The sequence below is a fragment of the Perissodus microlepis genome, chromosome 10 (assembly GCF_051167445.1).
Source record: "Perissodus microlepis isolate ML-2025 ecotype Zambia chromosome 10, ASM5116744v1, whole genome shotgun sequence".
NCBI lineage: Eukaryota > Metazoa > Chordata > Actinopteri > Cichliformes > Cichlidae > Perissodus > Perissodus microlepis.
This window is the reverse complement of record NC_140470.1, coordinates 20,624,943-20,646,415: the sequence shown is the minus strand read 5'-3', so window position 1 is coordinate 20,646,415 and position 21,473 is coordinate 20,624,943. Positions and strand designations below refer to the sequence as shown.

General features: G+C 37.9%; 1 protein-coding gene across 2 annotated transcripts in view; it reads right to left on the bottom strand.

The window, feature by feature from the left end:
- rad50 (RAD50 homolog, double strand break repair protein) overlaps positions 1–9,974 on the bottom strand; it is a 33,459-nt gene extending 23,485 nt beyond the window's left edge. Inside the window, exons 1-14 of one of the 2 annotated variants that reach the window (XM_084940627.1) lie at positions 9,720–9,974; positions 9,054–9,191; positions 8,795–8,878; positions 8,220–8,371; positions 7,903–8,088; positions 7,614–7,818; positions 6,405–6,533; positions 5,569–5,734; positions 5,266–5,324; positions 4,967–5,101; positions 2,536–2,742; positions 842–1,024; positions 404–561; positions 113–288 (exon numbers count right to left, since the gene is read on the bottom strand). In XM_084940627.1, the coding sequence (XP_084796753.1) occupies positions 113–288; positions 404–561; positions 842–1,024; positions 2,536–2,742; positions 4,967–5,101; positions 5,266–5,324; positions 5,569–5,734; positions 6,405–6,533; positions 7,614–7,818; positions 7,903–8,088; positions 8,220–8,371; positions 8,795–8,878; positions 9,054–9,182 (1,969 nt within the window). In that variant the 5' untranslated portion in view covers positions 9,183–9,191; positions 9,720–9,974. Of the gene's footprint in view, positions 1–112; positions 289–403; positions 562–841; positions 1,025–2,535; positions 2,743–4,966; positions 5,102–5,265; positions 5,325–5,568; positions 5,735–6,404; positions 6,534–7,613; positions 7,819–7,902; positions 8,089–8,219; positions 8,372–8,794; positions 8,879–9,053; positions 9,192–9,719 lie in introns of those variants that run through there. The other variant, XM_084940629.1, reaches the window with a different exon arrangement.
- Positions 9,975–21,473: the final 11,499 nt, after the last annotated feature.

Here is a 21,473-nt window from a genome sequence, read left to right as displayed (position 1 = left end):
CACACTAGTGAAAAAGAGGCATTTTTATAGTTTACAGTTAAGGTCCACACTGCAATTAAGGATCTTGTCAACTCCAAGGTGCCAATTCTAGTTAATTTTTTAGGCCATTAACCTCTTTGTTTGGATATCTTCTCCAGATCTTCTTGCAGTTTGCTCAGGTCCTGGTCTAGATCTTGACTACCACACACATTGAAGAACTTCTCTTCGTCACTGGTTAACTGCTGCTCCTTCTTACGCAGCTCAGCAGAAATGTGGCTTTTGTTCTGCTCACTTGAAGCCAAGTCCTTACTGAAATGTAGGAAAAAACAGCAATATAACACCAATCAGTCCCTCTGAAAAACGTCTTTTTAAAAGCATTTTCTTTCATCGTGTGTGTGCTTCAACGTAAATGCATTTTGCTAACTTGAGTTTTGCAAGTCTGTCCCTGGTGCTGTTAATTTCCTTGGACTTGGAATAGATCCAGTCCTCCAGCTCTCTCTTGTTGGGAAAGTGGCCCAGTAAGGACACCAGATCCTCACTGTGACGGGACTTGATCTTGCGTACCTGCTCCTCCTTTTCGCCCTAGAAGATTAAAAGAGCAAACGGAGAAATGAGAGTCTACAGAGAAAGGAAACATGATGGGGCAGCTGGCATAAAAGGGAAAGACGAAGAAGGGAAGATGAAAAGCACAGAGAACGAAGGTTAGATTACCATGCAGGGTTACTTGGTTTTACTACCACTACAGTAAAGTTGGGTGAATTTCTGCAACATTTTTTAGCATCACCTTCGAGGGGGTCAACTCTAAGGAAGGCTGCAGTAACTAACATTGACTCTTTTTCTTTAACTGTAGATGACACATTACCTTATTCTTTTTCAGCATGTCCATCTCCGTGCGTGCAGTCATGTGTGTGTTGAGCGTCTCCATCTCTTTATCTAGCCGTCTCTGTTTGCGGTCAAGTTCAGCTTTTTCTTTCTGGAGCTCCGAAACCTCAGCCTTCAGCTCTTCCACGTTGGAGTTCTGGATTGCACTCTGCAGCTCACACTCCTGAACGGGAAAACAAACATTGAAAAAATGGCATCAATTATACAACAAAAGAACACAGTGTGTCAGCAGTATAGTTCCAGCTAAACTTTCTATGGCAAAAATTTTAAAACTTCATTCACAAAAATGATAATAACAAATCGTAGGAACAATGCACAACTGTTTGACAAAAAAAATTTCTGAACATTATGCAAACAATCTCTTCGAGAAAGCTCAGGAAATGTATATCTCTCTGTCTTACTCCCTTTCTGTGTGTCCTCTCTGTTATCTGTTATTCGAGTCTAGAGGAGGGTGATATGACCAAAAATATTTATCACTATATACATTTGAAAATTTGCGATAACGATATAACTGACGATATAATTGACACTAGACAAAATACTTTACGACTCCACAACTTTATTAGTGCAAAAAAAAAAAAAACATCAATATATTTTTACTTAAACAAGCAGCTGTTTTTTATGTGCATTAAAGTTATATAAAAATTTTACAGTGCAAATGCAAATTCATTGCTGACAGTTTAACCAAAAGGCATTTCCAGTGGAAACTGGCCAACATATCCTCAGCATAACCATGTAGAATATCCACAAAACTTAAAAAGAGGTTATACACACACAATACGGTAATATTATGTTGAAACACAGTATGTATCACTCCGCCAGGCTCCTGCCTACGATAGCCGTAATGCTCCGACAATCCATCAAGCGGTGTGGGTTCGTAGCTTAGCAAAGTCGTACTAAAACATTTGACAGATTTTCGAGTGCCGTGTACCACATAAAATCGTTTCCAGGTCAGTAAACACAACCAGAAGTCATACATAAGGCACACGGGATTATAAGGGGCACTATCGATTTTCAGAAAAATCAAAGGATTGATTTTAAGTGTGCCGTATTTTCCAAAAAACACGGTAATAATGACGGCCCGCAGCATGCTCTACCAAAAATAGTGCTTTGTTGTGTATCTGACGGATGAAAACCAAACCAGTTCCATACCACTGAAGTTGCAGCATTTTTACAAACCAGTTCTGGTTCATCTGTTTCATTCAACAATCCGCTTTCGCCCTTCTCATTCTCCGTTGCCAAAATGCTTTTTCCGCCATGTGCGTATGTAAACAAAGGCACTGCCCATGCACGTTTTACCCATATTCTATCGCGATATTTCATTTTCTTATCGTTGCCCAACATTATACCGGTATTACCATGAACGGTATGATATGGCCCAGCCCTATTCGAGTGTTATCACCATTACTGACAAAACATCAAGTTACAACCTGAGCATTGCTACTTCTTTGTCTGGTGTGAATAAAGAGTCTAACATGCTACAAATTAAAAACATTTTTTGAGGGAATGTGTAGGGAGGGCACCAACATCTTTTTCCAGAATAACTGTGTGTAGGTTCACATGCTCTGTGTGTCCCAAACAAAGTGTAATCCTTAATATGGAATTCTGCAAATTAACCAAAAAACAAAAAAACAACCACCTGTTAAAATTCACAGCAAAACAAAATACTCTCACCACTTTAGCCAATTCATTTTCCAGATCCTGCAGTCGAGTAGACGAACCCTCCAGCCTCTGCAGCTCTGCTCTGACACTCCTCAGTTCTTGCTGCTTCTTTCCCTGCATGTCTCTCTTCAGCTCCACTGTTCTCTCCAGGCCAGTTTTCTTATCCCTCATTTCATCAATAGACTGCTGCTTCTGCTGCTCCTTTTCCTGCAGATCGACCTTATGACACAAAAGCACACGTAGGAATAAGGCACCATGAACATGACCTGCATATTTATTTTTAATTGCACAGTCCAAAATTCACAAGTGATGTAAAAACTTCTGTGAATATAGTAAGAGTGGAATTTTCAGTGGCTTCTTGTGTTCAGTAGTTAAAATCTTTCACAAAAGAGAAAACTGCACATGAAATGCCAACATCGTCTTAACAGTTTCTGTCTATATTACTGAATGTTTTATGGAAAAACCTTCTAAGACACTAGTGAATAATAAAGATATATTTATGTATTAAGAGCAGGGCTCGCAAAATCGCTAGCCCGACGTCCCGGGGCTAGCGATTTTTCCAGTCGGGCTACCAAAATCTGTCTCTGCCCTGCCTGTCGGGCTATCATAGGAAAATATATTTCAATGCTTTTGCATTCTTTCGGAAATGTAGCTGGGTAATTATGTCATTGGCATCGGTGAGCCACTGTCAATATGTGACATATTGAAATCGTGTTTGAATTTGCGCTTGTTTTTTGCTTTCACTTTGCAATCGCGCGAACTGTTTTATAGAGAGCGACAGCACTGATTGGTGAGTGATGATAATTTGCGCACCAATTCCTCTGACATCGTCTTATCAATCGTTAGCTTACTATGCAAACATGACAAGTGAAATCTCCCGCAGCAAGCTTAAACATGTGAGAGGTTGATCGCGCAGAGAATCACTGAGCGTTATGTGAGTGCGTGTGTAAAAGCAGCAGGATATATATTTTAGTTCTGCTGAGCCAAATAAGACAGGTCAGCGTGAAGAAGTGACAGCCAAAGAAAAGCTTACCACAAAACGGAAAAGTTATGACAAATCAGACTATAAGGCAAAAAGAAAGTGCAGCTTTATGGTTTCATGGACAAAAGAATTTCTGTGGCTGCGATATGATGAGCTATATAACCAGGGCTGCACATAAGTGGTCCGCAGGTGCGCATTCGCTGTCAAAATAAAAAACGCGCACAAGATAAGAAGTTGCAACGCGTGTTTGCGTACATAAGATTTTCTGGAGGAGGACAGACATTTGTTTAGAACTCTTAAAGATGTCGAAGAAGCAAGCTCCTTTAAGCAATTACTTTGGTGTTCCTCCACATCCAAAGAAATGTCAGAAGGAGTCCGAACCACAAAAGAAGCACGTATTCTCGGAAAAGTGGTTGCAGGAGGTGAGCTGGCTTCAAACAAATGATGAACGCACAGAGATGTGGTGCAGAATGTGCCGTGAAAATCCCACTCTAGCGGACAAAAACAGTGCCTTTTATATGGACGCAAACGCGCGTTGCAACTTCTTATCTGGTGCGCGTCTTTTATTTTGACAGCGAATGCGCACCACTTATGTGCACCCGTGTAAATAACATAATGTTCTGCCGGGTGTGTTGTTGCTTTTCCCTCGATTTCTGAGTCGACAAGCGCCTTTGTTACTGGGACCAGTCATTTTAAGAAAGGCCCCCATTAGAACCCATGAGAAATGCAAGAAATGCATTATTGCTCAGTCTGCAATATCTTTCCCAGAACAAACACCAATTGCAAATAACATACTAAAAATAAACCTGAAAATCAGTTTAGAATAGCGTACTATGTTGCAAAGAGTGAACTACCACTGGCACAATTTAGCAGTCTTTGCAAACTTCAAAAAGCAAATGGCCTCGATCTTGGTTCCACTTGCCTCTTTCCCGTGACTTCAGTGGAAATTTCAAATTCAGGATCTGACACAGACTGATTCATGTCCTACACAGTTCTTACAAGTTCATAGAAATTTCTGTTCAATTAGAACCAAGTATTTGAGTTGATGATTGTAATTTTTATACAATGTTGTAATTTGTGTTTAAACAATTTTTTGATTAATGTTTTGTTTCCATTACAATATTATACTTTAATGTATAATATTGTAACGGAAACAAAACATCAATCAAAAAATTGCTCTCTTTTTTATTCGGGCTACTTAAATTTATTTTGGGCTACCAAAAACTGAAGAGTCCCTGCCCGAAGGGCTACCAGGGATTTTGAAATTTTGCGAGCCCTGAAGAGTCTTTGCAGATGATCAGACAGAGAGAAAACAATAGCACTGCTTAACAGCATTAAACAGAAATGAAAAAATGAAAATATTTAAAAGAATTCTTGTCCATTTTGTTTTTTAACTCTGTTTGTAAATAACATGAATTCAGGAAAACTCTTGGTTTTTTATTTCAACTGAGAATTTCTTACCATAACTTGGCTAAGTGTCCCTTTTTCCTGCTCCAGTCTCTGCGTTACGTGACGATGAAAGCTCTCAAGCTGAAGAGCAGTGAAGGGTGGTCGGTCATAGCCCTCCATCTCCAGATAGGTTGACAGAGAGCGAACCTGTGTGGGAAAGGGGAGGAAAAATATACCAACATGTGTGATTTGTTCAAGGAACAACCTAACATTTGCTTGACACTGCTGTGATGAAATTTTCCTAGTCTCTGTCACTCGATTATATTCATTTAAAGCCTCCATTAGAACAACTGCGACTGTGCCCCCATTACCTGAGTGTCACGTTTCCTGATGTTTTGTGTATGGTGGTCAGCTTCCGACTGTAGACGACCTGGGAAGAAGGAAAAACAAAAGCAAAATAGGTGTAAGAAGCTAGTCTTGTACTAAAGAAAAATAAAGTTTATGCTGAAAAAAATAGCCTTAATAATACGAATATTTTCAGCTTAATCATTTATTTAGCATTGAGTGTGATATTCTGCCAGAATGCTGGAATATATTCAATCGTGCGTGTGCTTTCACATTCAGATACAGATGTTTAGCTACCCTGGTAGCACCAGGTGTACAGCTGTGGGTACCTTGTTCACCCAGAAGTTCAGCTTTGATTCTGTTGAGTCTCTGACACTCTCTGCCAGCTCTCTCCAGCTCCTTCTGGCACTCGGTCAGCCTTCGCTCCTTCTCCCTCACTGTCCCCTGGTGGTTCTGGTAAATCTCCTGCAGCTCCTCATCTGAACCCTGAAACACCTGCCACACACAGTAAACTGGTTTCAGAGTGGCTCACCGAGTGCAATTAATATAGACATTTGGACCTGCTTTTATAAATGCTTTAAAATAAAAACAGTATATAGTGGTAATAAATTTGGTCTTTCACAGTCATAAATCTGCCCCAATTGCTCTGGTTCCATATAGTTCAAAGTCCTGATACTGTTAACTATAGGAATAGATCCCATCACCCAACAAACAGAGAAGTGAAAAGATAGAGTAGTCATGCTAGCCAAAGATTAACTGGCTCATTGTTAAGTTAAACAATCTCATTCACCCTCTGTAGCTTTGTTTTTTATTAGTTCCTCACTGAAGATAATGACACATCATACAAAGTGGACTCTAGAGTACAATGAGGCAACTGCTAAGCTTTTCCTGCAGAAGAAAATTAGCCTGTGTGGCCAAGTCTGGCATATTTACATGAATACATAAATATAATTAAGCCTATTATAAGGGAGAAAAACATTAATAATACAACCTCATTAACTTTGATCATGCATTTTATTATTTATCTCATACTTAATTTTTCAGTCTTTTTCATCCCGGTATTCCTCCTTTACGAAAAGTTGTCATTCCTAATTGTTCTTCTGCTTTAGGTTTTTCATCACAAAATAAAATAAAAATATATATACTACGTATATTATCAAATTACCTGCTCCATTGTTTCCTCCAGCTCCTTATTGTCCTCCTCCATCTGTTTCTTCCTGCTGTCTAAAGCCTTGATCTCATTATCTAGCTTCATCACTTTCCCGAGTTTAAGGTCAATATCCATCAGTTGATTCTGAAAAAGAAATATTAAAAAAAGAGAAAAAAGGACGATTACCATTATACCTTAAATATTATTGCGCTATAAGCTTTATTCAGCCGATTCAGTGAATGAAGTTACTTAAAGCATTACTGGTTGTTCATTTGCAGTGAAATACAATAAACTTGTAACAGACTCCTACAGGGATGTATTTGCAGTGAAATACAATAAACTTGTAACAGACTCCTACAGGGATGTATTTGCAGTGAAATATAAAAAATATATTTGGTCAGTTGATTTAATAAGAATAAGATATTTAAGTTATTTTATATATTTTATCCCCTTCCAAGGTGCTCATTGCACCCATATGCTTTGACACAGGATTAAAAAAAAAACTCAACTCAACTTCTTCCACTCAAGAAGAAATACTTGCAAGGTTTGAAATCTGCTTGCACCACAATATGTATGCATGTATACATACACTTCATTAGGTAAACCTCTTGCACTGCTCAGTGACACAAGTATGTAACCAGCAAATCACATAGCAGCAATGCATTTAGACTTAGACACATTCATTGCAGACACAGTCAAAACAGCCTGGTGAAATTTAAACTGAGCTTCAGAATGGGGAAGAAAGGTGATGATGATGGTCTGAAAAAGAGAAAATATCCAGAGATTGGCAGTTCTCTGGCTGAAAATGCCTTTTGATGTAAGCGGACAGAGGAGAATGACTGGATTGCTTCCAGACAACAATAACTTAAATAACCACTCGCCAAGATTTTCTTGGCACATTTTGGACTCCATTGTAACAATTGAGCATCGTTTAAACACCACCGCCTCTCCGAGTGCTGATCATATCCATCCTTTTATGACCACAGCGTGCCCATCTTCTGATGGCTGCTTCCAGCAGGATAACACACACTGTCACAAAGCTCAGATCTTCTCAAACTGGCTTACTGAACATGGCAATGAGTTCAGTGCAGTCAAATGGCCTCCACCGTCATCAGATCTCAACCCAACAGAGCACCTTTGGGATGTGATGGGATGGAAGCTTGGCCTCATGGATATGCAGCCAACAAATAAATAAATACACAAAACACACATACACCAGCCCACCTCAAGCGGCTCAATCTGGTTCTCTATCTGCTGGACGCTGTCTTTTGAGGCCATCAGTTGGGCTTCCTTGCTGTCCACAGTTTCTCGAATTTGCTGGGCCTTCTCCTTGTTCTGCTTCAGGTAGCGCAGCTCCACCTGACACTCTTTGACTGTCTGACTCTGTTTGAGACGCAGCTGACGCATTGTCTCTAGAGCTTTGATATACCTGATCAGGAGAGAGAAATTGACATTAACAGAAATTCCTTTTAGACTAAAACTGGGTAATGCAACACTTGTGTAGTCCATTTACTTGGTTGCAGCAAAAATGGAGTCAAATTTGTCTTTGAGTGCTTTTCCCTCACTAAGGGGCCAGTTAGACTCTTCTTGGTGGCAGAAGATGACATGATTTAGGACAGGCTTCGACACACCCAATGCAGAAATCATCTCCCGGTCCAGCTCACCACACTTAGAAGACAAGCTGACTTTCTCACCATCTCTGGATGAATTATAATAGACAGTCGCATAAGAAAAAGGTCAGGAAACCTTAGTATACAATCCACAAATATTTCTCTTTTTTTTTTAGCTTTAAACAAAACTTTACATAAGAAACATAAGATTTTGGCTTACTTCCATCTGGTAATGACCTGCTCTAAGCTTTTAAATGTGTAGCTTTTTGCCTTCTGAGTGCATGACATAGAACGTTGGATGGTCACTTTCTCTCCATTGACATCTGAGAATAAGAGGCGAATTTGAGCACGCACATCTGTCTCATGGGCATCCTGGAATCATATGAACATCGCTATACGTGAATAAAGGTGTAAAAATCATCCAACAAGGACCTGAAGAAGATGTAAAGGCTAAGACTGAATTTTAACATGTTCAGAAAATGCTAAATTTGAGAAATCATAGCAATTCTTAAGGTATGAAGACAAACTAAACCTGATAAAGATATTTAACACCAAGCAGTTAGGAGTTTTATTGTCATTTTCACAAGTGACTTAAATCAGGCTTTTTCACACACTTCATCCCTGTCTTATGTTTTCTAGTATTAAATTTGCATTTAAAACATACAAAATATTACAAATACACAAACAAATCTGTTGCAAAAAGTAATTTCAGATGCATGCCACACATTATGAGTCTTAAGCGTACCACTACAATCAGAAATAGAGAAATGTACTTTTAGTTCAACACAAACAAACCTTTGGATCATGAACAAATGCACCTCCTTTAGATCCAGGGGGAAGTTCTCCAGATGTTGCATACTTTAGGCATTCAATAATAGTCTGAAAGCATCAAAAAGAAATGAATACATGACAGCAGCATTTATCATTCTGGAATATTATTCTTCAACTTTTCCTGTAAGCCTTTGGAAAATACAAAAAGTGCTATGTCGACCCTTGTGTTCACTGTCATGTTTCAATAAGTCAAGTATTGCTTTTGTCAGAAATGCTTTCGTACTGTTTTCCCCGCTCCATTGGGTCCAACCAGAACAGTCAGAGGAGTGAAGAAAGAGATGACTTGTTTGTCTTTATCCTCAATCCCAAAGCTCCTCACCCCCAGGATGCTCATCTTGTCGATCTTTGACATTTTTGCTTTCTGAAAAAGAAAAGAAGGAGAGGTGATGAAAATAAGACACACAGGGATTCTCTTCCCTGTGAGTCAACGAAATATAGTAGGAGTGACAGATTATTGGTTTCTTATTGGCAGTAGCCACATTAACAAACAGGTCTTATCAAAAGAATAACTAACATCAGATTACGTGCTCGCTGCAGCGTTTGTTGTTTTCAACTGTTATCAGTTTGTGCTGTGTAACCACTAATCTACACTGACAAGTCTTTCAGCAAAACAAACCTTCCGCTATAATATTTGATGACTTAAAAAGACCTGAGCTGAAAACTGGAATCTCTACCTGTTATGCTAATTAATTTCTTCAACAATAGACTATAATAAAGCTTAACTACAGAGTTAGCGGTGATTAATTATTTCAAAGGTGCTTCAGCGTTCAATAAACTGCAATAAATATTATTTTAGGATACATTTAAATAAAGTAGCTATCTTAGTAACATGTACCCGACGTTCAGTATATTGGGTATATCTGGAAAACTGGTAGAACAAAGTACTTACTAAGTGTTGGTTAACTCAGGAGGCTAGCTTTCATGCTACGTCGCAGTGTTTTTAGCAGCTAGCGCCACACTGACCCACAGCAGCGTGACACAGGGCTTAATTTCACTCGCAACAGTAGTGTGCAGCCACAGATACGACGTGAATTCAACTCACAACAGACAATTTTTACCCCCGTGCAACTCGGACGTGTAACTACGGTTTTCGCTCTGCTTGGGAAGGAGGCAGCGTGGGAGGCAGAGGCTGACTTCCGGGAGGAGGAACGTCAATATAGCATATGAACATAGAGCAGCAAGCTTACCATAGATCTGTCCATCTGTAGCCCGTGTTTGTGTTTTATTCTGCAAGTTACAGTATGGACCAAAGTTCTTAAAGTTAGTTATTAGTTTCATTAGTTAGAATATGTTTGTTTCTTTTGCAAACGTTTCACCCTTTTTTAAAGTAGTTTCCCTGTTGCAGTTATTTTTTTATTGTGCAAATGTTTAATTTCATTGTATTTTTTTGTAGTTTTTAATTATCATTTAAGTAATAACTTTTTTTACTCGTTTTATCACAACATGGGGGTATTTGTTAGATTCTAATATCTGGAATGGATGTAATATCTGGAACAGGGGTGTCAAACATAAGGCCCAAGGGCCAGAATCGGCCAAAGAAAAGACTCTCTCTCCCACAGCCATACTACACTAAAGTAATTAAGTAATAGATCAAAAATTACATTACAGAAAATCAATTTTTTCACTATATAATATAGACTTTTTTTCAATGTGTCCACAGTAAAAAGAAAAATGTAATTGTACATATTTATTTCTTAATTTAAGCCCAACGGGTTTTGCTGACAGATTTCTTTCATTTTGTACGTCAACATTTCTTCATTGTGTAGAAAAACAAGCTGCTGTAGCAGTTGCACTTGCTTTTCTTTAACTAAGATATCTCTAAGATTAAATATGCAATGAAATTTCTATACAGTGACAGAAAGGAAAGTTTCACTTTTCTGGTCCTCTTAAGATTAAAATGGGCTGCATGTGGCCCATCATGTAAAATGAGTTCAATATCCACGACCTAGAACAAGGCTGAAAACTCTTTTTTAAACGTTTGTTTTATATCTGCGCAGTGTAGTTTTAGTTACTTTTCCAAACCGTGTTTGTTTTCAGTTAACTAGTTTTATTTGATTACTCGGAATATAAAAACATTGCTATACACTGAATGAGTTCATCCTTTCTCCACACAGGACATAACTTTCTCTTCTTCTTTCAGCTGCTCGCTTTAGGGATCGCCACAGCAGACCATCTGCCTCCATCTCACCTTTTCTTTAGCATCCTCCACTTTCAAACTAACCCTCCTTCACATTTACATCCATAAACCTGGCTGCTACATGTTTTCCATTACATCTGCTTTCACTCCAGTGCACATGTCCAGACCATCTCAGCCTTGCCTCTCTAACTTTGTCTCCAAACAGCTCAACCTGAGCTTTCCCTCTGATGTACTCATGTCCATTTTGGTCACTCCCATTAAAAATCTTAGCATATTAGCAGCTCTGCCTTCTTTTTTTTGTAGGTGTTACCATCTTCAAACCATATATCACAGCGGGCCTCACTGCTATCTTGTAAAACATTCCTTTCACTCTTGCTGTTGTCCTTCTGTCAGAAATCACCCCTGACACTAATCTCCACACACTCCACCCTGCACTCTCTTCTTCACCTCTCTTGTGCACGGTCTGTTGCTTTTGGATGGTTGACCCCAATTATTTAAACAAAATGACAAAATGACAAAATGCCAGCCTTTTCTGTGTCACTTTCAGTGTTTGTGTTATCTACCATCTAGTATCTGTTTGAATGTTGAATACATTTTACACCTGCATGGAAACTTTTCTGCAGCTGTAACCCCATTCCCACACGTCGCCCTCAGATTCAGAATGAGTAGCTCCAGTCATGTGAATGTATACGTTTTGTCACAATATGTTGCGAGCAGCGTTTCTCCTGGCCCCATTGTGGTGATGTTATCAAGGGACGGAACAATGTTCACTCTTAAAAATAATTAAAAAAAAATCAAGCAAACAATTAAAAAAAAGCTTAGATGTGATATTTGTCATTTTGTGGTTATAACTGATTATCCTGTGCTTGTATATTCAGCAACATGTTTAAGTAAACATGCCTTAAAATATGATGTAAGTAGCTACTTAATTTGTTGGTTGTCGCTTTGTAGTACATAGTGTTAAAAATTTTAATTAAAACAAGTTTTTGCATGTAATCAATAACAATATATAAATTTTTAGAAAAAAATATAATATAATTATATTATATTATTGAAAAATCCTGGACCGATTCAGTGTAATACTTACTATTCCCTGTGACTAAGCTCGATCTGTTCTTCTTCACTAGATATACCACAGGAGGGCAGTGTTAAGTTGCGGAAATTTAAGTGCTGCCCAAGGTTCTCTCTTCTCCTTCTCCCCTCGTCACAGCTTGGCAACCATTTCTTTCAGTATTCCTGTGACAAGATAAAACATAAGACAAACGTAAGATAAATTTGCAGTGAGTAGGTTGGTCACTAGTATCCCAGCCAGTTTGATCAGTTAGGATGCCGATGGTGTTTATTTCTAACATGCTAACATTTCTACATTTAACATCACAAATTAAAATCAGCTGTAATGTAATGTAAAAGCTAAAAGACACATTTTTCCATATTGTAGTCGGGAAGTAAAACTGGACAGAAAACAGATGGCTTCAGAAAAAGAGGGAGAGAATGAATCTAATTGGAATAAAGGGAGAGGAGTTATTTTCAGCATGTGTTTGGGGTTGAAGAACAGTTTGAAGACATCCGCAGGGACCTGCAGGACTGGTGTTCCCCACCTGCAGCTAACCCCTAAAACCCAAGAACATCATCTCTCTGATGTCCTCTCATTTCCCTCCCCTCTGAAAAACTGCAGCAGACACACACACACACAGACACACACTTACTTCCACGAACTGCCTTCTGCTTTCAGCCCACTGATTCAGTCCGTCTGTGTTATCAGACTGACTCATTGTGCCTCAATCTGTCCAGCTCCTGGCCTTCTTTCTATTTTCATCCTGTCCTGACATAAAATGCCGTGACCTTGTGCCTTGCACTGAACCACTGGAGGTCTATCTATCTATCTATCTATCTATCTATCTATCTATCTATCTATCTATCTATATATATATATATATATATATATATATATATATATATATGGTGTGAAAAGCCTTATCTTACCTAATCCTATATCCTATTATAGCACCCTAACTTACTGAGATATGATGGAAAAGCACAAAAAAAACACTTGGAGAAGAGGTTGTAGAGAGGAAGAAAGTAAATGAACTGATATAATAAAAGCAGCAGCTACATTTTTCTGCTCAATAAATAAATAAATAAAATCAATAAATAAAACATTTTGATATGACGGTCAACATCAGTCGCCATTTCACAAGCCAGACTGACAGACCTGCCTTTCCCTGAACTGTCTGTTTTTGACATTTTAAAAATTGTCTCACAAAAAAAGAAATTTCATTAAATCCTCGGGGACTTGGTGCTGCCCACTCACTGGAAAGCTTCTTGAAATAGAGAAAGACAAAAAGCAGAAAAGCTCCTAGAATCGGTGAGGCGTCAAGTGTCAAAAAAAAAAGGAGAAAATATACATTAACATTAAGTAATATATACATTAGACATTTTCAAAAAGAATCTTCCTCTGTGATCTTTACACTTGTTTCGACCTTACTGAGTGCTCTGAGGATGGACCATTTTGGTCAGTGGCCTTAAGAGTGTTCTGAGACGAAAATAGGAACACATTCTGAAAAAGCAACATTTTCCCATCATCTTACCAGCATCCAGTGAATAGTGACTTGTCCTCTTCTTGCCACCCTCAGCCTCACTTTTTCTACTGTTTCTTTCTACATGTATTTTTAACTTACAGTGTAGACAGAAACCCCTTTCAAAACCAAGGGGGGAAAAAAATCACCTCATTTAAATCGTACCTCTGTGGTCCATGTGTTACATTTTCAAATACACAGTTAATCGTCTCCCAGCTTGATATCTACAGTACATTTCAGTCTCTTTGTCAGACTGTGACAGTGTCAGAGTGACATTTTTGACTGTTTTACTTCTCATGACATGCTGAGGGATTTATAACATGAGCCCTGGCATGCAAACACTTTTTTTTTTCTTATTTATGATTTCAAAATCCCGGTGTTTGTGCATATCCATCACAGCACCTCCCACACAGTCAGGATTTGTCAAAACGACTTTTAGTTTCACTGGAGGAGTCTGTCTATAAAAATCACTTGATGGGTTTCAGGTAAGGGGAAGAAATAAAAATAGAAAAAGAGCAAAAATATTTATGTTTTTGCATTAAAAAGTAACAATCAATCGATCTCTTTGACCTTTTCTATTGGTAAGGCCTCATAACATTTTAAGGATAACATTAAAGGGTTTTGTCTTTCATCTCTCCATTCACAGTACACTTTTTGAACTTCACTTTGCTAATTTTGGCTAACACAAACAGAAATACTCCCTTGACGTAGTCTGACGTTTTCCTTCTTTTTTTTTCTTTTTTGTTGTTCTTCAGTAAAGACTCTGCCCTTTGTCTTCATGGATGGCTACACATTTATCCACTCAGTTTGGGTCAAAAAGGCAGGAAAGGACATGACTGATGACAGGATTAAATATTATGTAAGGTAAAAAGAGGAAACGGCTAGGCTGTCCCCAGCTGAACATACCTTTTCTAACAAAAACAGACAGAGTTCAAGGGTGATTTTTGAACTGTTTTTCATAGCTTCTTAACTTTTATACCGGCTCCAAATAGCAACACCTGAATGTTGAGTCCAAAGCTCCAAAGAAAGGGCAGCAAAGTGCTGTATGTGAAGACACATAGACAGAGAGTGGCACTGTGTAGTGATACACACAAATTAGTCAGCATAGTTATCAGGGCCACTACTTACAGTCGCTTGCTTGTGGTTATTGTGCAGGCTCTACACAACTTTATAGCTCTGCACTTGGTGTGGGTGACAGCTACACTTATTTGTGGGATTTTGTCAGCTGAAGCACTTCTGAAAGTGCTTCAGCTGACAAAATTGGGGAAAGTGAAAACATAAAGAGCATTCTTCACCATAGTGTCGCATTTTAACTCTATATGTCTTTGTCATTCTCATGGCCCAGTTCTGCTTTTCAAATGCAAATGAATAAATGGTAGACAAATTAATTGCTCATCGTATTTTACTTCAGGGATTTCTGTTTTTGCAAACCTGAACACTACATTGTCAAAGAAAAAGGGGTCCTGCATCACTCCTGTAACCCAGCTGCAGCACCATAATGTTATAATCAATGTCTATATGGGGATCAAAGCATTTTTTAAGGCAGACTTGAAATAATGTGAATCTATATTGATTTTTTTTCTCTACTTGTCTAATATTTGTTTATTTGTTTAAAGCCAAGCTTAGGAACAAATACACAATATCCAATTGATGGAAACAGCAAAAACCTTTAAAAATTATGTTCATTAAAAAGAAAAACAAACTGGGAATGAAGAGTGAACTATTTAAGCAAAAAAAATCATCTCAGAAGAGACAGAGTGCAATACCAGAAGAAAAGGATCGAGTCCAATAAGAAATGAAAAGGAGAAAATTCAAAGGTGTTTGTGAAGAGTTCATTTAAAGTTCTTTTACAGCACTTCTGTAGGTTTCTACGATAAACTGTAAGTGGCTTGTGCTGTTTACTGATGCAATACATGCTATCAGTTTCTACCCACTCAACATATTTGCACACTTTAATTTCATCTCTGTATTTCAGAGATGTCCTTTGCATCCCAATAAGTCAAATCCATAACTGAAGAATAAATAGGCCTTGCTGGACCATTTGTTTTGGTCTGCATAGCAATTACACGCTTCTTACTAAGCAACTGCTTATCTGCATGCTTGCTTTTAGGCCCTTGGGTGTGTTACCACTCCTGGTGACGTTCTAATCATTAGGGCAAGAGGAGTGCATCGATTTTGAACCAAGTAATTATGAGAACGGAGAAAGATTGGTGGCTATAAACAAGTGAAATTAGTAAAGAGGATGGGAATAATGAAAATGGGTGTGGGTGAGTAACAGTAATGAGGTCACCGAGTGTCCTTCCTGTATGTCTGCAGGCTCATGTCCAGTCAGATATCTTTTTTTCCATTCCCTAGAAATTACTTTGTACATTAAAACAATGAAGCAAAACCTAAAAATACACTTAAGGACATATAATGAGCAGCTGCATCTGATAAACCTGCATGCTTCATTTAGGTGGGCTAATTATCGACATTTGCTTCACAATACAATTGACTATTCAGTGCTTGCACACTGGCACACCTGTATCAGACAGAACTGTTATTTATCATAGCTGCAGCTGCGTTTATCCCACAGAGACACTTTCATGTAAAAGGTCTATCCAAGCAATTCTGTGCTCATACAGAAGGGTTTTGAATATGGCCCTTTATCAAAGCAGTTAGCCACATAACATTTGGCATCAGTCATTTTATGCTGTATGAACCTATCATTGTTTTAGAAACTTAGTGTTATGAAATACGTTTAGGCAACGGTTCATATCTGGGAGACACTTGACATTGTCAGAAGGTCTGTCTTGAGGCAGTTATTGAGATGCCCAAAATCCAGACTCACCAAGCAACATAACATATTTAGTTTGTAAAACGAAATATGACACAAAAATCTATATAAACTGACAAAATTATCAATTCAAATCTTTTCTCAGAAGGTTTGCTTTTGATTTATAAAGTCTGATATTAAATGGCAAGCTGGACAGGATAGAAGAGGCTTCAATAATCAGTAAAGAAGCACTTGCTCATCTGATGATAAAGGGGAAGTTGATAAAGCATCTTGGATGAAAGGATCAACTTCATTCTTTTCTTGTTATAGCCAAGGAGCTTAGAAAAAGCCAAGTACTTGGTAGAACGATAAAAGAAGATCATTATATCCTATTACAAAATTGAGTATTTGTAGAAACAAGAATAAAAGTGTACTGTATTTTAACAGTACACTGTTTTTTATACGTATTAGTGTCCATTTGTGATTTTTTATCATAGGAAACACTCAGGTGTTGTAAATATTACTGATGATTTTGTTGTTTTAAAATTGCTCATTACTAGTGCAGAACAAAGCAATGCTTTGTGTGCTCATGTCTCTTAGTTTATCTGTAGTGAGCTGTCTCTGCTTTTCTTCTTATTAAATTATTTTATTATTATTATTATTTTAAACTGCCCGTGGATAAAAAAGGCTGCTTGATGAACAGCTCTTAGGTTCTGATCATGGCAGAACAAAAACAGGCCCTCAGTACATGGAGACAGGAGTAGACAGGACATGAGTTCCAGGCTGTGTACTGGGACAGCAAACACTGACAGGTGTTTGCTGTCTACAGCTACAAAGTAGCTGGGACAGTGAAAAGGAACATCTGCGGGTTGGAAGTCCCCAAATCCCAATGAAACACACCACCAAAAGTGGGTAAGAATAGCAGACTTAAAGTCCTTTGGGACTTCAAGCTCCAGACAGACTAACCAGACAGTCTTGGTGGCTGACAAGATGCAGGGAAAGTACTTGTGATAGATGTGACGATCTCAACTGACAGTGACTTTAGGAAGAAGGAGCGTGAATAGAGGTAAAAAAAAAAAGAAACCTGATCAAACTTAAAGCTGAGTTGTGGTGCACATACTATATAAGCACAAATCTCTTCAAGGAAATAGTCCCTAGCTCAATTCCTGGTTGCCCTGGACACTTGCTACATGGACAGTTCTGCTTTCTTCCATTCCTCTCTACAATCACCGGCCACTTCATTAGGTACAGCTTGCTAGTGCTGTGTTGGACCCTCATTTGCCCTTTAGAAAAGCCTTAATAATTTGAGACATAGATTCAACAAGCTGCTAGAAACATTTCTTGAACATTTCCATTTTGGTCCATATTGACCTCCCAGTCCATTATTCATTCAATGGTGCTAGTTTCAGTCATTGTGCAACGTACTGTTTATAAGGTTGGGAAAACCTGCAGTCACCTGAGACTGAAGAAGTCACTTGGATGAGTGACGAAACATTTCTCCCACTGAAAAATGCTTCATCCAGATGAACAGAATCAACCTTTTGGGAGAGCATCACAGTTTCACACAGTTCCTACAGGGTTGTTGGCTGTACATCCCAACAGTGATTGTGGACCCAAGGTAGTGGAAGATGAGTACACTGTGATCAAAAAAGAATGGCTATGGTCTGCTACGATACTCAGGTCAGCCTGGACGCATAAAGCTTTGTTGGTACTACCTGTACCCTTCCCCATGCTGATGCTTGGTTTGCATTCAGCAGATTGCCTTGACAATGTCTACATGCATTGAGCTGCTGCCATGTGACTGTTTAGATATTTGTGTTAACAAGAAGTTGAACTTATATGCCTAATAATGTGGCTAGTGTATCTCTTTCCCCTTTCCACATTTCTCACAACTGCAACTTTCTATAGGAAATGTGGTTTCTGTTCAGATACAAGATACAAGCTTGAGGAGGAAGTATATGGCATAAAATGTAACCTTATCTCATTAAAACCACATGAAGCACTCATGAGAGACTATGAATGCAAATGAGGTAGCGGGTTACAAATTTGACGGAGGCAACTGAAATAAATACCAATGGGAGTGAAGAAAATAGTCAACTGACATATGGCAGTGTGGTTAATGCACTTTATATGGGGACAAGGAGGAGAAGGTCACAGAAAGCAATATATGGATGTACATACTGATGGTTTACTTGCCATTAAAATATGATATTAATACTCTGAGGTTTTGTGTTTAATTGACAATGAATTGAGTTAAATATTTCAGGTGTTACTGATGTACCATCTGCTGTATTTAGAAATATAATAATAATGGTGTTTGATAAGGGGAAAAAAGAAATAGAGAGACAAGTCTATGATGAATCGTTACAATGGCAAATCATTTTTGTAGTTCATGTTTATCATATTATGTGTTTGTTGACTATATATTGTCAAAGATATTAACCATTACCTTTCATTTAATACTAAAATGTAACGGTCAATTGTAGTTGTCTAGATTAAGTATAATAAAACAATATAAGACATATTAATGAAATTTGTTTTAGTATATGTTTTCCTACTGGAGACTATCACTAAGCATGGGGTACTACACACATTCATTTACATTAATTTACCCCAATAACTGTTTATTTTCTGTTTTTCCTCGTCTGTGTATTTATCACTATATGGTGGCATTTCTCTTTTGTGTAAAGCCTGACATTTTTTTTTTCAATTTAAAGAAACTGTACTAATGAAATTAACACACTAATTATTGGAAAGTTTGAATATATCAATTTGTGATGCTAACATCTAATATGATTCATGGACATGATTGCATCTGACATTTCACAGATACTTTGACTTTGCTGCAAAAATCAATTTCACCGAGCATTCAGGTGTTGACAGTTCTTCTGAAGGTTTATTAAGGACTCCACAGCATCCTGTGACAGCCGGTATCAGAGTGACAACAGCGCTTTCATGGCAGTGGATGAAAACATCTAAATTGTTGTTTTTTTCCCCATGGATGTTTCGATCCTCGAAGCCCAGTTGGCTTCCCTCCCTTTTTTTTGAGACAATTCAAAATAAATAAGAAACAACAATACCCCTGTGAAATTGTCAAGTCACAGCAGTAACTAATTCATATAACATCATTCAAATTGCTAAATGGAAGTATTTTCTACATTTTGCTTCCTTAATTCTCGGTAATGTTAATCTTACCTTATTAAACACTGTATAATAACAATGTTTATTCATGCTTGTCTATATTTATGTCACTGAATCCTTCTTGGCTGACTTGTCTAAATTTGTAACTTTTTGGAAAGCATGTATAGTACTTTTAAAACACGTGCAGGATAAATTAGTGCAAAATCGTGCAATTCGTGAAAAGATGTTTTTTTTAACATGCTTGCACATGTGTGACTGGTATGTGTCTGTATGTTTTTGTCCACCTTGTTCTTCTGTATAAGTCTACCTCAGCATATCACTATGTGTTTGACCTGTGTGAAAACAATATGCAGATGTGCACAGTAACCCTGCAAATGCGCTATCTGATATCCTAATGGACTACTAATGGAACAAATCATCAATTTTGCTGCTGTAATAAACCATTATTGTAAGCTTGATCATCTCTGGAAACATTATTTTCACTCAGTACCATTTCAAATTTTGCATTTTCCATCAAATATCCTGCCCAGTGTTGGCTTTTCTGTTTCCATTCATCTCTGCTGATTACATTCCTCCTCCCTAGCAGAGATGGGCAGTAACGCGTTACTTGTAACGCGTTACCGTAGTCTGATTACTTTTTTCAAGTAACGAGTAAAGTAAGGGATTACTATTGCAAAAACGGTAATTAGATTACCGTTACTTTCCCATAGGAACGCTGCGTTACTGCGTTACTAAAACCGTGATTTTTTTACGAGAATGTCTCATGACAATGACGTAAGCAAGTGCGACGTTCGGGACAACAGCTGTGCACAGATTAACAATGGATAATATATCGAGTGCAGGAGAGAGTATGAGCATGGAGCGTTTAAAGTGTGGAAGTACTGACCTTACTTTGAGTTTGATTCCATAAAAAGTGACAAAAACATTAGCGTCCATTGTGCGTGGGAAGAAAACTTCTTTTTACAGCGAAAAAAAAACCCCCTAAACAAGCACCGAGTGCGCAACGACATAATGGGAAATTCACAGAGAAACTCGCGGATTCTTCAACTGACTGCTGCAGCACACCTGCACCAGAGCACACCTCCGCCTACACCACTCCTGCTTAACAGGTGAAAATAGAGCAACAGGACCGCTAGTCTTTGATTTGATTTATTTTCTGCTGTGTTTTACTTGCATCTATTTGAAAGACTGAGTGTAAACACAAAAAATATTTTATTTTATGTGCTGGAATGTGCAGAAAATAGGTTTAAATGTTAAACTAATTTCTTCAAGTCAGAGAATGTTGCATATAATTTAATTTTTGCTTGATGCATAAAGTTAAAAGATTAAAACTGATAAAACAAGTTTAAAAAAAAGAGACTTTTCCATTTGATTACATTTTGTATGATGGATTATGCAGAAAAAGTAGAATTGGGCTGAAAGACCTATCGCTTCATCACCTATTCAGGTTGTAAATCGTGTTTTTAAAAAGTAACTAAGTAACTAAGTAATTAATTACTTTTGAAAATAAGTAATCAGTAAAGTAACTGGATTACTTTTTTGGGGAAGTAATCAGTAATTAGTTACTGATTACTTTTTTCAAGTAACTTGACCAACACTGCTCCCTAGCTGCCCTAGCTGAGAAGCACTGACTTCTAGGGCTGCCACAAACGATTATTTTGATAGTCGACTAGTCACCGATTATTTTTGTGATTAGTCGACTAATCAAATCCATTGGACGTAAAACGTACAGCTTATTGCACCAGCACGCATCTGCTCTCATATAACTATCCTTAGCTTACAGCTTTAAGTGTTTAAGGTATGTGCTAACTAAAAATAAATACAAAATGATAGTTTATTAAATTTTAATGAAATTTGCAGATTGTTTCGGTGAAGTTTAATAAACTCCTTGCTATCTAAAATATAACGGGACACCGGAGTATATTCTCGAGCATCTCACACTTCTGATCAGTTGTCTGCTTGACATTTATTCAGCTGTGTAAAAACTATAACTTTAATCTCAGCCAAACCGATTTACTCAGGAACAAATAAAAT